The sequence below is a fragment of the Phoca vitulina genome, unplaced genomic scaffold, assembly GCF_004348235.1.
Source record: "Phoca vitulina isolate PV1807 unplaced genomic scaffold, GSC_HSeal_1.0 scaffold67, whole genome shotgun sequence".
Lineage (NCBI taxonomy): Eukaryota > Metazoa > Chordata > Mammalia > Carnivora > Phocidae > Phoca > Phoca vitulina.
The window spans coordinates 4,812,196-4,829,942 of NW_022589770.1; the positions used below are offsets into that span (position 1 = coordinate 4,812,196).

A 17,747-nucleotide genomic window follows, 5' to 3' on the forward strand; every position below is an offset into this window, starting at 1 on the left:
AATAATGCAATATATGTTAAGAAAGAAAAAAAGAAGAAGAAGAATGTAGCAGGAGGGGAAGAATGAAGGGGGGGAAATCGGAGGGGGAGAAGAACCATGAGAGACGATGGACTCTGAAAAACAAACTGAGGGTTCTAGAGGGGAGGGGGTTGGGAGGATGGGTTAGCCTGGTGATGGGTATTGAGGAGGGCACGTTCTGCATGGAGCACTGGGTGTTATGCACAAACAGTGAATCATGGAACACTATATCTAAAACTAATGATGTAACGTATGGGGATTAACATAACAATAAAAAAATTTAAAAAAAAAATTTATATTAGTTGTCATCAGTTGGATACAATTCTGAAGTTTCAGGGTAACTCCATATTCCTATATCCACACTGAGAACTGCAGTGCTACTAACTAACCTGGGTGGCAAATAGAATATGTGGAAATCTCCATTTTATTGTGCTTCATATATTTACACATTCTGATCTTGATTTAATGTTATTTGGTATCCAGGCTTTCTTTTCTCAGCTATCTTCTGTTTCTTAAATAATACATGAGCTCGATGGAAGTTAAATTGAACATTTCTTTGGAAAAGCAATTTGATTTCAAATGAAATAATCTAGTTTACTCAAAATATTCAATATAAAGGAAAAGAGAGGACATCCCACCTCCCATTCCAAACATCAGGTTCTTCAATTGAGAGAAGTATTTTATTATTTTTTAGTATACATTTGGGGGTTTGTTTGCTAAAGCAGTTAATCTATCCTAACTATAACTTCCTCTTTTTCTACACTTTCAGCCAGAGTATACGTTTTAACAGGGCTATGAGTTCTGCTGACAGAGAATCAGTATTACTTTAAGCATCTGGTATAACTCCTGGTTTTTTGAGATATAATTGAGATAGAACATTGTTTAAGTTGAGGGGGAACAACCTGTTGATTTGATACACCTATATATAAATCACAATATGATTACCACCATTACATTAGCTAAAACCTCTAACATCTGACATAATTATCATTCCTTCTTGTGGTGAGAACATTTAAGATCTAGTCTCTCAGCAACTTTGACATATATAATGCAGTACTGTTGGGGAATTTTAGAAGAGAAGTTTTCTGAAGAAAAAGAAATCCCATTAATGGGACTCTGAATTATTTGAAAAAAACAAACAACCAAAAGTTAAAACAAAAATAGAGATATATAGAGATATATAGATCATATATGTGTGTATATATGTGTATGTATGTATGTGTATATATATGTTTGTGTGTGTGTGTGTATATATATATATATGGAGGAGAGTTCCCCAGAGCCACAGTATTGTAAATCACACATACTTACAGACTGCTTAAATTCATTTAATTGCATTTGGAGACCCTGGGCTTTGTCAAGTTCCTTTTTCATTTCATTCACGTTTCGTTTGAATTCTGTGACCTCCAAGCGCAGTGAGCGGCGTTCCACTTCTGCTGCGTGCAGTCTTTGTGTAAATCCAAATATTTGCTTCTGTAACGATGCTGTGCTTTTCTATTGTTAATCAAGAGCAATTTTACAAGCAGTAACTACAGGTTTACTAATAAATCAATAGCAACAGCCATTTTACCAACTTAAATGTATCTTGGATTATACAGAGAACAATACTAGCTGTAACTGACACTTAAGAGGTGAAAGCTTTACTTTTTATGTGACCAATAATTTGGTTGATATGAAATGAACAACCAACGAAAATAAATAATCTAATGGCTAGAAAAGGGAGTTGACATTTGTTTATGTCTCATAGCATTCTGTTGCAGTCTACTTACAGAAATAGTAAAATCACAACTCATGCCAGAACTTTTGTATTTGGATATTTTAGACACTTACTCAGAAGTGCTATTATGTACTGCATTAAAGAGTACATGAAACCTAAAGGAAATCTAAATACATTCATGCACAACTAATTTAAACTACAAATGAGGGTGATTCAGAGTTAAATTTACAATCCTAAAGTCACTATTTAATGAAATTGCATACATACCAAAATGGGCACATGGCCACGTAGACCATACTTCAGGGCCAGCGTATTTACTTTATGAAGTCCACGAGCCAACCGCTGAACCAGAGAATCTTTTTCTATGTATGTAATACTCCTGCTACTATGCAAAGGTATACTCTCCATGGCCAGACTAACTTTATCCATGAGTTTTGCAAAAGAATTCTTGGCTGCACCTATGAGTAAATGTCCACAAATTCTGGAATTTGGATCTTTGGGGGGGGGGGAAGAAAAAAGAGGCAGAAAAGATGTGAACTGTCTCTTGCTCATTTCACAACTCTGCCAATCGCAACACAATTAAAATATTTTCTCAGTTATATAATTCCCATTCACCTGTAGTGATTCATTCAGAAAGTCCCCTCCCACATTTTTCACTATGAAAAAAAGGAATGCAGAAAATAGCTCACCTACTAAACAACATATCTAAAGAAAATCTGCATGTATGTACATTATATCATTTACACTGAACACTATGACACTAAAAATTCATCATCACTCTTTTCTTTGCTTTAAAACCTAACATAAATTCATTTTCCATTTACAACTACTGAAGCTTGTTACCTTAAAGTCATACTATTTATATTCTCAGACAAGAAAATATAATTTGCCTTAGTCCAAGGCAATTAAAATTTTACAACGACAATTACTTATTTCCCCACAGGATTTTGGTAATCATCCCTCTCACATAATGGACTTAAGGTCCCAGCATATCCAACATGGCCTGCTTGCTGCTAGATTCATCAGGTCTGTAATTAATAATTGTGTTTAGTGTTGATAAATAAAATTGTCAGTGCACTTTCTACTAATTGGTATTCCAGATAATGTTTAATAGGTTTATTTATGCCTTAATAAAAGTCGTGTAATTTAGTTTTCCCTCTGCTAGGCAGGTTTTAATCTGTCATTACATGTTTTATGATACTATCTGTGTAAAATGACAAGCATGGAGAGATTATTTAAATTCAGTAGTATACCATTCTACATTTCAGGAGCCTCTGCTGTTGGAATTAACTTAAATTTTGTCTTTACATCATAAACACAAAAAGGATATTTGGCCAGTTTTATCCAATAGAAAAATGTTTTATAATTCTAAGAATACATACGGTTCAACAGTAAAGAACAACATTGGCTAAGAAGGTGATCAATCAGTGGTTTTCTAAGTCAGAAAGAACAATCTCACAGAAGCCCTGTGTTCAAAAATGTGAGGCTTCTTTTATTTCTTTAATCCTCAGTGGATAAAAGGAAAGATAAATTTTTAAATTTATGCAGCAGTCATGGGGCACCTGGGTGGCTCAGTCGGTTAAGCATCAGACTCTTGATTTTGACTTAGGTCATGATCTCAGGGTCATGGGATTGAGCCTTGCATTGGGCTCAGCGCTCAGCAGGGAGTCTGCTGGAGATTCTCTTTCTCCCTCTCCCTCTGCCCCTCCCTCTGCTAGCATGCTCTCTCTCAAATAAATAAATAAGTAAATAAATCTTTTTAAAAAATTTATGCAGCAATCAGATTTTGGAAACCACAACTGCCTAGAAGTTATACATAAAATAAAAGTTATAAATTGAATAAAAGCATAATACCCTTCATGTAGAATTTATTTCTATTAGTTATTGATCCATTAACTTCTAACAATATAAGGTGATATAAGTTTAATTCTATATACCTCTCATAAACATACTCTCTAAGAATCCCATTGACAGAAGGCATATAAAGTATAATTAAAATACACAGTTCTTTGTTAACAATCAATTATTTAAATAAGTCATGAATAAAAAAGAGTTCAGTAGCTTCACATACCAATTAACATAAAATACAGAACAACTGATTTAAAACAATTGTTAAATTAGTGTTTAATAGGTCATTGAAAAAATAAACAGTAAAAGCCATTTTACCTATAACATTCAATATTATACATCATTCCAGTGCCTAATATATGTATTCCCTGTGTCTCAACTGGCTTGCAACTCCTTAACTGTGTCTTTTGTTATCTCAGTAAACCCTGTATTTGTACTGTACCAGCCTAGCATATATGGATATTTTGTATGTGTTTATTGGATTAATTGTACTTCATTTTACTTTCATAGCAGCTGCAACATGCTGAATATAAGGATGCATTCAATAATACCAAGAAAGACACATAGATCAATGGAACAGAATAGAGAACCCAGAAATGGACCCTCAACTCCTTGGTCAACTAATCTTTGACAAAGCAGGAAAGAATGTCCAATGGAAAAAAGGCAGTCTCTTCAACAAATGGTGTTGGGAAAATTGGACAGCCACATGCAGAAGAATGAAACTGGGCAATTTCCTTACACCATACATAAAAATAGACTCAAAATGGTTGAAAGATCTAAATGTGAGACAGGAATCCATCAAAATCCTAGAGGCGAACACAGGCAGCAACCTCTATGACCTCGGCCGCAGCAACTTCCTGCGAGACACACCTCCAAAGGCAAGGGAAACAAAAGCAAAAGTGAACTACTGGGACTTCATCAAGATAAAAAACTGCTGCACAGCAAAGGAAATAGTCAACAAAACTAAAAGGCAATCTATGGAATGGGAGAAGATATTTGCAAATGATGTCAGATAAAGGGCTACTATCCAAAATCTATAAAGAACTTATCCAATTTCAACACCCAAAAAATAAATAACCCAGAAATGGGCAGAAGACATGAACAGACATTTTTCCAAAGAAGACCTCCAAATGGCCAGCAGACACATGAAAAAATGCTCAGCATCACTTGGCATCAGGGAAATCCAAATCAAAACCTCAATGAGATACCACCTCACACCAGTCAGAATGGCTAAAATTAACAAGTCAGGAAACGACAGATGTTGGCGAGGATGCAGAGAAAGGGGAACCCTCCTACACTGTTGGTGGGAATGTAAGCTGGTGCAGCCACTCAGGAAAACAGTATGGAGGTTCCTCAAAAAGTTAAATATAGAGCTACCCTATGACCCAGCAATTGCACCACTAGGTATTTACCCAAAGGATACAAATGTAGTGATCTGAAGGGGCACCTGCACCCCAATGTTTATAGCAGCAATGTCCACAATAGCCAAACTATGGAAAGAGCCCAGATGTCCATCAACAGATGAATGGATAAAGAAGATGTGGTGTGTATATATACAATGGACTATTACTCAGCCATCAAAAAGGATGATATCTTACCATTTGCAATAAGGCAGATGGAACTGGAGAGTATTATTCTGAGCAAAATAAGTCAGTCAGAGAAAGATAATTATCACATGGTTTCACTCATATTGGAATTTAAGAAACAAAACAGAGGATCATAGGGGAAGGGAGGGAAAAATAAAACAAGATGAAATCAGAGAGAGAGACAAACCATAAGAGACTCTTAACTATAGGAAACAAACTGAGGGTTGCTGGAGGGGAGGTGGGTGGGGAGATGGGGTAACTGGGTGATGGGCATTAAGGAGGGCACGTGATGTAATGAGCACTCGGTGCTATACGCAACTGATGAATAACCGAACTCTACATCTGAAGTTAATGATACACTATATGTTAATTAATTGAATTTAAATAAGATTAAAAAAAAGAAAAATTAGTATTTTTAATGGTATGTCAAAAGCTATTCTTTATATTTTTTTAATTTTTTTAAATTTTATTATGTTATGTTAATCACCATACATTACATCATTAGTTTTTGATGTAGTGTTCCATGATTCATTGTTTGTGTATAACACCCAGTGCTCCATTCAATATGTGCCTTCTTTAATACCCATCACTGGGCTAAACCATCCCCCCACCCCCTCCCCTCTAGAACCCTCAGTTTGTTTCTTAGAGTCCATAGTCTCTCATGGTTCATCTCCTCCTCCGATTTCCTGCCCTTCATTTTTCCCTTCCTACTATCTTCTTTTTTTTTTTTAACATATAATATATTATTTGTTTCAGAGGTACAGGTCTGTGATTCAACAGTCTTACACAATTCACAGCACTCACCATAGCACATACCCTCCCCAATGTCTATCACCCAACCACCCCATGCCTCCCACCTCCTACCACTCCAGCAACCCTCAGTTTGTTTCCTGAGATTAAGAATTCTTCATATTAGTGAGATCATATGATACATGTCTTTCTCTGATTGACTTATTTCACTCAGCATAATACCCTCCAGTTCCATTCACGTCATTGCAAATGGCAAGATTTCATTCCTTTTGATGGCTGCATAATATTCCATTGTATATAGATACATCTTCTTTATCCATTCATCTGTCGATGGACATCTTGGCTCTTTCCACAATTTGGCTATTGTGGACATGGCTGCTATAAACATTGGGGTGCACGTACCCCTTCGTATCCCTACATTTGTATCTTTGGGGTAAATACCCAGTAGTGCAATTGTTGGGTAATATGGTACCTCTATTTTCAACTTTTTGAGGAACCTCCATACTGTTTTCCAGAGTGGCTGCACCAGCTTGCATTCCCACCAAAGGTGTAGGAGGGTTCCCTTTCTCCGCATCCCCGCCAACATCTGTCGTTTCCTGACTTGTTAATTTTAGCCATTCTGACTGGTGTGAGGTGGTATCTCATTGAGGTTTTGATTTGGATTTCCCTGATGCCAAGTGATGTTGAGCACTTTTTCATGTGTCTGTTGGCCATTTGGAGGTCTTCTTTGGAAAAATGTCTGTTCATGTCTTCTGCCCATTTCTTGATTGGATCATTTGTTCTTTGGGTGTTGAGTTTGATAAGTTCTTTATAGATTTTGGATACTAGCCCTTTATCTGATATGTCATTTGCAAATATCTTCTCCCATTCCGTCAGTTGTCTTTTGGTTTTGTTGACTGTTTCTTTTGCTGTGCAAAAGCTTTTTATCTTGATGAAGTCCCAATAGTCCATTTTTGCCCTTGCTTCCCTTGCCTTTGGCAATGTTTCTAGGAAGAAGTTGCTGTGGCTGAGGTCAAAGAAGTTGCTGCCTTGTTCTCCTTCAGGATTTTGATGGACTCCTGTCTCACATTGAGGTCTTTCAATCATTTTGAGTCTATTTTTGTGTGTGGTGTAAGGAAATGGTCCAGTTCTTTTTATTTTTTAAAGATTTATTTATTTATTTATTTGTCAGAGAGAGAGTGAGAGAGGGAACGGCAGGCAGAGGGAGAAGGAGTCTCCTCGCTGAGCAGGGAGCCCAATGAGGGACTCAGTCCCAGGACCCTGGAATCATGACCTGAGCCAAAGGCAGATGCTTAACTAACTGAGCCACCCAGGTGTCCCAAAAGTTATTCTTTTTAAATAAACAAGATAAAAGCTCATCATTTTAGGAAATTTTCAGGTATATCAAAGTAATAAAATTTTCACAAAGAGCCTTTAAAAGCAAAAATCAATTATAATTAAATTTTAATGAATAGCAGTTTTTTACTATATCATAGAAACAAATTTGTGTAGGCACTAACCACTCTGAAAGGTGAAATTGAGTGACAATATAATTCTACAAGGCATTCTTCTGAATTTTTAAGAAGTGGGAAAGGGGCATAAGTTCCTGACTGCTGACTCTCAAGGAATTACAGAAAGAGCACTAAATAATTTATGCTTTGATGAGTGAGAAGTGTTTTTGTGACATACTTCACATTATACAGTATAGAGTACAATTAATTCAACATTAAATAAATGAAGGAAAAAAAAACCCTCTAGTGACATAGTTGTAGGATTATTTGTATAATGATATAGAAATACGAGACAAAAATAAGGTCACTGAAATTTCTCATGTCTACTCTGGTCTAAACTGTTTAAATGTTTGCTACATTTAACAAATTCTTGTTTATGTAAAATACATTTGTTAATCACTTTCCCTCTATTTAATAGCATGTGTCTTTTGAGAAAGAAGAGGACTCTAATGGACTTTTTCCAATAGCAAAGGCAATATCATATATTTAAGATTAAAATCTTTAAAACAAATTCATAAAGAATTGGTTTGACCAGTAATTCTAAACCTGTGAGCTGCAGATCTTGGGGCAGGGGTAGGGGAGGCTGAAGAATTATTTCAAGGGTTCCATCACTTTTAACTAAAGCAACCATTGCCATCTTGATCTTTATTTAACCCTAAAAAAATATACAGCATGAATAATATATGCTCATGATGTTGTGGGTAATAAATTAAGTCCTTTAAAACATTATCACAGTCAATGCTACTGAAAATACAACTATCATCTGGGGAGAGAGCAGTCTACAATATGTCTTCTTATCAAAATGGAGTCCTCAAACTTAGAAAGATTGAGAAACACTCCTTTATTGAAAATGGGGATTCATGAGTAATGATTTAATTAGTACATATGTAATACAAAATTATTTAATTTAATCATAATGTTGGTCATGAGTATAATATTAATAACAATGAGTAATAATACAATAACAACAAATGTTAATCATGAGTAATGCTGACGCCTTAAATTCCAACTCAGCTCCACACACTTGGGAATATTTTGTCATCCTTGACATCTCTGTCTCCCTTACCATCTCCCCCACATCCCATCCTTAATATTTCTCCAATCTACTCAATGTTCTCTGTGATCATGACCATATCTTATCTGTATTCTTGCAAGAGTCTCCCTACTCTTCTTCAGTCTTTCCCTTCTTCAACCCATCCTCCACCATAGGCAACGTGTCTTGTAAAACACAAATATGAGGGGCACCTGGGTGGCGCAGTTGGTTAAGGATCTGACTCCATTTTGGCTCAGGTCATGGTCGTGAGACCAAGCCCCACGTTGGGCTCCATGCTGGGTGTGGAGCCTGCTTAAGATTCTCTCTCCCTTTCCCTATGCCCCAACCCCCTACCCCCACTTGCACATGGATGCATGCTCTCTCTCTGTCAAAAATAAAATTAAATTAAATTAAATTAAAAAATAAAATAAAACACAAATAGGATCTTTTCACAACTCCTGCTTTTACACCTGGGTGAAGATCTAGGAATAAATTTCAAACTCCTTAAAACATGCCCTATAAGGCCCTACATGATCTGATCCCTGCTTACTTGTTCAGGAAGACCTTTCACTATTAACACTTTTATATGCAACTCTTTTCAAGTGATACCAACACATCACAATCTTAAATCAAAAATAATGCTTGTGTCTCCAAACTGCTAATAATTTGGGAAATATGAATGTGGACATCGTTTTCAAACATGGGAGGCAATCATTATGGCAAGATGTTTGCTTCAAAGCAATGTTTTAACCAAAAAAAAAAAAAAAAGGAAAACAACAACTATGAAAATAGCTCAAAATACTATAAGCAAAAGTAATGACAGAATTTGTCTTACCATATTTTAAAATATCAAGATGTACATATGAAAAAAATAGCATGATACTGGTATTATCTCTTTCCTTATCTCTTCTAGAGATAGGGAAAATAATGGAATAGACAGACAGGAAATAGATCCAAGAGCATATATGCTAAATGACATATCTTACTTAATTCAGTAGGGAAAAAGGTGGGTGACTGAATTGAAAAGTATTGCAACTAGCTGATCATCTGGACACAAACAAATCTTAATCATTTCCTCACTACTTAAACCAAAAATAACTCTAGATAATCCAAGATTTAACAAAAAATTTAAAATACTAGACTGAAATATGAGCAATTCAACCTTGAAGTAAGGCTAGCCTTTTTAAGTAAATCAGCAATAGAAAAAGCACAAAGTAAATACTTAATAATTTAGCTATGCAAAAATTAAAATACACAAAACTAAAATACACACTGTAAAATTATTTACATGAAAAAAATTATTTACATGATACAGAGCAAAGTGTTAATATGTGTGATACACAGGTTCTTATAATGCCATAAGAAACAAACACACACCCCCGTATAGGAACATAATGAGATAATTGTAAAAGAATATGAATGAGTGTAGAACAAATGAAAAAATTCGCAACCTAACAACAAAAAATGCAAATAAGTAATAACATAGTTTCTTTTGCCTTTCAAATTAATAAAGATGAAAAAGATTGTCATAATTTAATGTGCCAAAGGCATTATGGGGAGACCAGCACTCTCGGTACCAATCATGGGAGTGTAAGGCAAGGGAACTTTCACGAAAGGCACACTGGAGATTCTTTCCAAATGTAAAATATGCAAACTCATTTCTCAGGAATTTAGCCGAGGAAGTAACTGTGCAAACATAAATTGTTTTTGCACAAACATGTTAATTACATCACAGTTCATTACAGTATTGCTTAAAATCATGGAAATTTTTAAGAAAAGACACCAATATCCACCAATAGGGAATTCACAGAGTAAACTACAGTATATATAAACCATGGGGTAGTATGTGACCAAATACAATTAATAAAGTATACCTCCTTTATTGACATGGAAATACATTTAATTGTCCATTGAATAGAAAAAAATTACAATGAGGCATGATTGTATGATTGTATGATTCTCTCATGTGAGACTGTGTGTCTGTGTGTATCCATGTTTATACACATGTTTGGGTGATCTGCAGAATCTGTACATAGAATAGCTTGTATATATAAAGATACCATGTTAGGAAATAGGGATGGGAAACCTATAACACTGATTAAGAATCAATAGCTTTTGGGGCGCCTGGGTGGCTCAGTCGTTAAGCATCTGCCTTCGGCTCAGGTCATGATCCCAGGGTCCTGGGATCGAGCCCCGCATCGGGCTCCCTGCTCCGCGGGAAGCCTGCTTCTCCCTCTCCCACTCCCCCTGCTTGTGTTCCCTCTCTCGCTGTGTCTCTGTCAAATAAATAAATTAATTAAAAAAAAAAAAAGAATCAATAGCTTTTATTTCTATCTGTATTATTTATAAATAATACTAAAGATATAAATGCCCGATAACAGGACAATCCAAAAATATATCTTGACTCAGACAAACAATATTCAGGGGAATGATTAGAAGAAAGCAAATTTTATTGAAATGCAGTTATCAACCCATTTTAAGTGTGGCTATTAATGTATTATATGTAAGGCAATATACTTAAAATACAGACTAACTAAAGTTAATTTTTTAGGGGGCAGGAGGGATGGGGTGGCCGGGTGATGGACATTGGGGAGGGTATGTACTATGGTGAGCGCTGTGAATTGTCTAAGACTGATGAATCACAGACCTGTACCCCTAAAATAAATAATATATTATATGTTAATGAGAAAAATTTTAAGGGGTGCCTGGGTGGCTCAGTCGGTTAAGCGGCTGCCTTGGGCTCAGGTCATGATCCCAGGATCCTGGGATCGAGTCCCGCATCGGGTTCCCTGCTCAGCGGGGAGTCTGTGTCCCTTTCCCTCTGCCCCTCTTCCTGCTCATGCTCTCTCTCTCATAAATAAATAAAATCTTTTTAAAAAATCAAATAAATTCAAAACTTATTGTGTAAGTTTTTGTCCTAAAGTCAGTGAATTCATCTCTGGTTCTGTCAATATATTCAATATAATTTACATCTTAAAGAAAAAGGATTGTGAATCCATAGCTCAAATCTGATGCTCTGCATTTGAAAGCTGCTAAGAGAGTATATCTTAAAGTTCTTATCACAGGAAAAAAATGTTTTTGTGACTAGGTATGGTGACAAATGTTAACTAGTCTTGCTATAGTGATTATTTAGCAATATATACCAATACTGAATCATTATGTTGTACACCTGAAATTAATATGTCAATTAGACCTCATTTTTTTAAAGTGGCTGGCATATAATAGATGCTCAATACTTACTGAATGGATGAAAAAAACTGATGCTATGAAGATAGAAGGAACTTAAGTAACTTCGTGTTGGGTTTTTTTTCCCCTCAGTTTTATCAAGAAAATATTGACATATGTCACCGTATAAGTTTAAGGCATATAACATGACGGTTTAATTTACATACAGTGTGAAATAATTACCACAATAGGTTCAGATAACATCCATCTTCTCATATAGATACAATAAAAAGAAAAGAAAGAAGAAAAAGGAAAAAAAAAAGTTCTCCTTTGAAGAATGAGAACTCTTAGGATTTACTCTCTTAACACCTTTCCTATACAGCATGCAGTAGTGTTAACTGTAGTCACCACGCTATACATTGCATCCCTAGGACTTATTTATCTTATTACTGGAAACTTGTACCTTTAGCCACCTTCCACTAATTCCCCCTCACTTTACCTTCCACCTCTGGTAACCAACCACAAGTCTGATTTCTTCCTCTATCAGTTTGATTTTTGGTTTTGGGTTGGTTGGTTTGTTTTTTTTCAGACATAAGAGAGAGCATACAGTGTTTGCCTTTCTCTGATCTATTTCCTTAAGCATAACGCCTTCAAGGTCCATCCAAATTGCTGCAAATGGTAGGATTTTTTTTCATTTTTTTATGGCTGAATAATATTCTTTTGTATATATACCACAACTTCTTTATCCAGTCGTCTGTCAATGGACACTTAGGTTGTTTACATGCCTTAGCTATTGTAATTGGTGCGTGGGGTACAGATACCTTTTCAAGTTAGTGTTTTCATTTCCTTTGGATGTATTCCTGGAAGTGAAACTGCTGGATCATGTGGTAGTTCTCTTTTTAATTTTTTGAGGATCCACTATATTGTTTTCCATAGTGGCTGTATCAATTTACAATCCCACCAACAGTGCACAAGGGTTCAATTTTCTCCACATCCACACCAGCATTTGTTATCTGTCTTTTTGATGATGGTCATTCTAACAGGCATAAGGTCATATCTCATTGTGGTTTTTTTTGCATTTTCTAATGACTATTAATAGCATCTTTTCACATATCTGTTGGCCTTTTGTATATCTTCTTTGGAAAAATGTCTATTCTGGTCCTTTGCCCACTTTTTAAATTGGGTTATTTGGTTCTTTTGCTATTGATTGTATTTGTTCTTTATATATTTTGGATATTAACCCCTTATCAGATATACGGTTTGCAAAATTCTTTCCCGTTCTGTAGGTTGTCTTTTCATTTTGTTGATAGTTTCTTTTGTTGTACAGAAGCTTTTTACTTTGATATAGTCCCACTTGTTAATTTTTATTTTGTTGCTTGTGCTTTAGGTGTCATATCCAGAGAATCATTATCAACGCTTATGTCAAGAAGCCTTGTTTTTCTCTAGGAGTTTCATAGTCTTAGGTCTTATATTTAAGTCTTTAATCCACTTCAAGTTAATTTTTGTGAGTGGTATAAGATAAGGGTCTAGTTTCATTCCTTTACATGTGAATATCCAATTATCCCAGCACCATTTATTGAAGAGACTGTCTTCTGTCTGTTGACTATTCTTGGCTCCCTTGTCAGATATTAGCTGACCATACATGCTTGGGTTTTCAATTTATGCTTTTGGCTCTTGATTCTGTCCCATTGGTCTATTTGTCTATTTTTATGCCAATAGTATATGTTTTGATTACTATAGCTTTATAGTATAGCTTGAAATCAGGAAGTCATGATGCCTCCTGCTTTGTTCCTCTTTCTCAAGATTTCTTTCGCTATTTGGGGTCTCTTGCGGTCATAAGTTTTCAGAGTGCTTTTTCTACTTCTATTTTTTTAAAAAGCCACTGGAATCTTGATAGGGATTGCATCGAATCTATCGATGGCTTTTGCTCATATGGATACTTCAACAATATTAATTCTTCTAATCCATGAACACAGGATACCTTCCCATCTATTTGTGTCTTTTTTGATTTCCTTCTTCAATGTCTTTTTTTTTAAGATTTTATTTATTTATTTGACAGAGAGAGAGAGAGCACAAGCAAGGGAAGCAGCACGTAGAGGGACAGGGAGAAGCAGGCTCCCCGCTGAACAGAGAGCCCGATGCGGGGCTCAATCCCAGGACTCTGGGATCATGACCTGAGCTGAAGTCAGCTGCTTAACCAAGTGAACCACCCAGGCGCCCCATGATTTCCTTCTTCAATGTCATGATTCTCAGATTAAAGACCTTCCCCTCCTTGGTTAAATTTATTTCTAAGTATCTTATTGGTTTTGATACTACTGTATATGGAATCAATTTCATTATTTCTTTTTCAGAAAATTGACTGGTTGTGTCAGTAACTCTTTTGAAAGAGTTCTGAAATGTTTCCAGGTGTTTGCAGGTTGCACTTTCAAAGAAATAACAGAGAATTTTGTATTTGGGGACTACTAGAAAAAAACATAAACATGAAAAACATAGAAGCTCACTTGGATGGATGAACAACTACTAGGTGCAAAGCTGTTCTGATACTTATGCAGAAAAATTGCACCAGCGTCCATGTGTACACCGAACACCATGATTACACATCATGTATGTGATGAGTCTCATGATCACTGATTAGCAAAGATGAGCATAAGCTGTATCTGGAGATAGCTGCAACAACTGTATTACAACATGAAAATATCAGTGATTTTGTTCAGTAATGAAGTCACTACACTGCTAATACAATCGTGATCTGTCATCAGCACTCATAATTGAAGGGAATGTCAAAGTTCAGTTAGTAGTTAGTGAAACAAGTTGTAATTTTTTCCATCCAAGTCCACAGATGCATCTCCACCCCTGCTCCCAAATTCTACCCATGGATCCTTTTGAGAATGGTTCTGTGAGCCCAAGGTTAAGAGATCTCTTATCTAAGGAATATGCTACCCAACTGTTAAATCTATATCCTTGAGCCTCTGCCTCTGTGTCAACTTAAATAATAAGAAAGCTGCATATCCGGAGAAAAGGGAACCCTCCTACACTGTTGGTGGGAATGCAACCTGGTGCAGCCACTCTGGAAAACAGTACGGAGGTTCCTCAAAAAGTTGAAAATAGAACTACCATACAATCCAGCAATTGCACTACTGGGTATTTACCCCAAAGATACAAATGTAGGGATCCGAAGAGGTACGTGCACCCCGATGTTTATAGCAGTAATGTCCACAACAGCCAAACTGTGGAAAGAGCCAAGATGTCCACTGACAGATGAATGGATAAAGAAGATGTGGTATCTATATACAATGGAATATTATGCAGCCATCAAAAGGAATGAAATCTTGCCATTTGCAATGACGTGAATGGAACTGGAGGGTATTATGCTGAGTGAAATAAGTCAATCAGAGAAAGACATGTATCATATGACCTCACTGATATGAGGAATTCTTAATCCCAGGAAACAAACTGAGGGTTTCTAGAGTGGTGGGGGGTGGGAGGGATGGGGTGGCTGGGTGATAGACATTGGGGAGGGTATGCGCTATGGTGAGTGCTGTGAATTGTGTAAGACTGTTGAATCACAGACCTGTACCTCTGAAACAAATAATACATTATATGTTAAAAAAAAAAAGAAGAAGAAGAAGATAGCAGGAGGGGAAGAATGAAGGGGGGGAAATCGGAGGGGGAGACGAACCATGAGAGACTATGGACTCTGAAAAACAAACTGAGGGGGGACGACTGAGTGGCTCAGTCGGTTAAGCGTCTGCCTTCGGCTCAGGTCATGATCCCAGAGTCCTGGGATCGAGTCCCACATCGGGCTCCTTGCTCAGCGGGGAGCCTGCTTCTCCCTCTGCCTGCCTCTGTCTCTCTCTCTCTGATAAATAAATAAAATCTTAAAAAAAAAAAACAAAAAAAAAAAAACTGAGGGTTCTAGAGAGGAGGAGGGTGGGGGGGATGGGTTAGCCTGGTGATGGGTATTAAAGAGGGCACGTACTGAATGGAGCACTGGGTGTTATACACAAACAATGAATCATGGAACACTACGTCAAAAACTAATGATGTAATGTATGGTGATTAATATAACATAATAATATAAAAATAAATAAATAAAAAAGAAAGCTGTGTATCTGCACTATTCCATTCAGAGAACTGTAATATAATATTATGCTGTCAGTTTTTATTGAAGATGAATATAAGTAACACTGACAAAAAAAAGTCTGCATCTTCTATGAAGTGGCTTTTAAAGATAGAAACTGTGATGTTATTCAATATTTCCAATATGATAACCCATGTAATAAGTTCCTCTCAAAATTCAGCAGCAAAATAGTTTTTTCCATATGTTTGGAGACAGAGGGCATCTCACATCTGAGGAACAACAAGCAATTCAGTTTAGCTAAATTGCAGGTTTATTAATGAGTACTGGGAGGTGAGACTACACAAATAGATGAGAATCAGATCAAGAAGCGTCTTGTACACCTTGCCAAAGAGTTAATTCATACAATAAGAAATGGGGAATAATGCTGCTGCTGATATGGAAGCCAAAGATATGCAATAGATCAAGCACTGTTTACATGCATTAAGTCATTTAAGCCTAAAACTAGCAAATGAGATGGGACTAGTATGATAGCCATTTAAAAATAAGTAAGAAAAAAAGAACAATGAAAAATAGTTACAGAATGACCTAATCATATTGAAATACATATAAAACAACTTGAAAGAAGTACACATCAATATTGATCATATTCTTAGAGAGATTACAAGAAATTTAAATTTACTTCCTCATACTATTCAATGCTCTATAAATGCTCTCCAATACATTAATGCTACTTGCTACTTCTTTGTTATTTCTTCTTCTTCTTCTCCTTCTTCTTCTTCTTCTTCTTTTTAGGGAGGAAGGGAGGTGGGGGACAGGGGCAGAGGGAGAGAGAGAATCAACCAGACTCCACACCCAGCATGGAGCCTGAAACGGGGCTCAATCTCACAACCCTAAGACCATGACCTGAGCCAAAATCAAGGGTCAGACGCTTAACCAACTGAGCCACCCAGGCGCCCTTGTTACTTCTATAAACCTCCTCAAATTATTTCTTTGCTAAATATGAGATAGATAGATAGATAGATAGATAGATAGATAGATTGATAGTTTGATAGATAGATGATAGAATGGCACAGTGTGTCTAAGAATGGACACCCATTAGTAGGTTAAGAAGGTAACACATGCAAAAAATATGGAGTTAAAACAACAGCAATGAGGCTAGATAAAAAGTAGACTGATAAAATATATAGAATATAGAGCATAAGAGTAAGAATAAGAATAAGTTATGGTGACTCCCAGGTTTCTATTTTAATTACTTGGTGGATGGCCATGCCAATCACAAAGACAGAAAATTTAGGAGGAGGTTTAGGGACAAAGAAGATGATGAAAATTTTGAATATACTGAGTTTGAGGTGTTTTTAGGATACCCATAGAAAGCTAGATATTCAGGGTTTAAGCTCAGGCATGATGGGGAGGTAGTCTCTAAAACCTCAGAATTTCTGTAGTGAGAACAGTATCTTTGTTATTCATGGTGGGGCCCAGGACCACACTTAACAGTTCATATTAATGGGTTGACTCATGGTGGGCATGTCTTAGGTTTATGCTAACAAGATAACTAAAGAAAATATATAAAGAGGTCCTATCTGAAAGACCAACTATGGGATCAGAGGTTAGGTCTTTGAGCCAGTATGAATCAGCTCAACCTCCAGAGAGACTGAGCCTATCTGAAAGACCAACTATGGGATCAGAGGTTAGGTCTTTGAGCCAGTATGAATCAGCTCAACCTCCAGAGAGACTGAGCTCAGCAACGTAGCCAACAATCCAATTAATCATGTCCATGTAATGAAGCTTCAATAGAAATTCTGGACACTGAAGCTCCAGTGAGCTTCCTGGATTGGTAATACCCCATATGTACTGTCATAAATTGATGGCAGGAGGTTACCTTGCCCTGAGGACAATGGAAGCTTGATGTCTGGAATCCTCCTAGACTTTACCCTATGCATCCCTTCCTTTGGATCTAATTTGTTTCAATTTGCTATAATAAAACTGTAATCCTAAGTATAACACTTTCTTGAGTTCTACGGGTCATTCTAGCAAATTACGGAACCTGAGAGAATTCATA

General features: G+C 36.4%; 1 protein-coding gene across 1 annotated transcript in view; it reads right to left on the reverse strand.

Annotated features, from left to right (window-relative positions):
• The window catches only part of CCDC171 (coiled-coil domain containing 171), a 317,703-nt gene that overhangs the window by 142,157 nt on the left and 157,799 nt on the right, over positions 1-17,747 (reverse strand). The window contains exons 19-20 of the mRNA XM_032392436.1: positions 2,003-2,229; positions 1,330-1,512 (exon numbers count right to left, since the gene is read on the reverse strand). Of these exons, the coding sequence (XP_032248327.1) occupies positions 1,330-1,512; positions 2,003-2,229 (410 nt within the window). The remainder of the gene's footprint in view (positions 1-1,329; positions 1,513-2,002; positions 2,230-17,747) is intronic.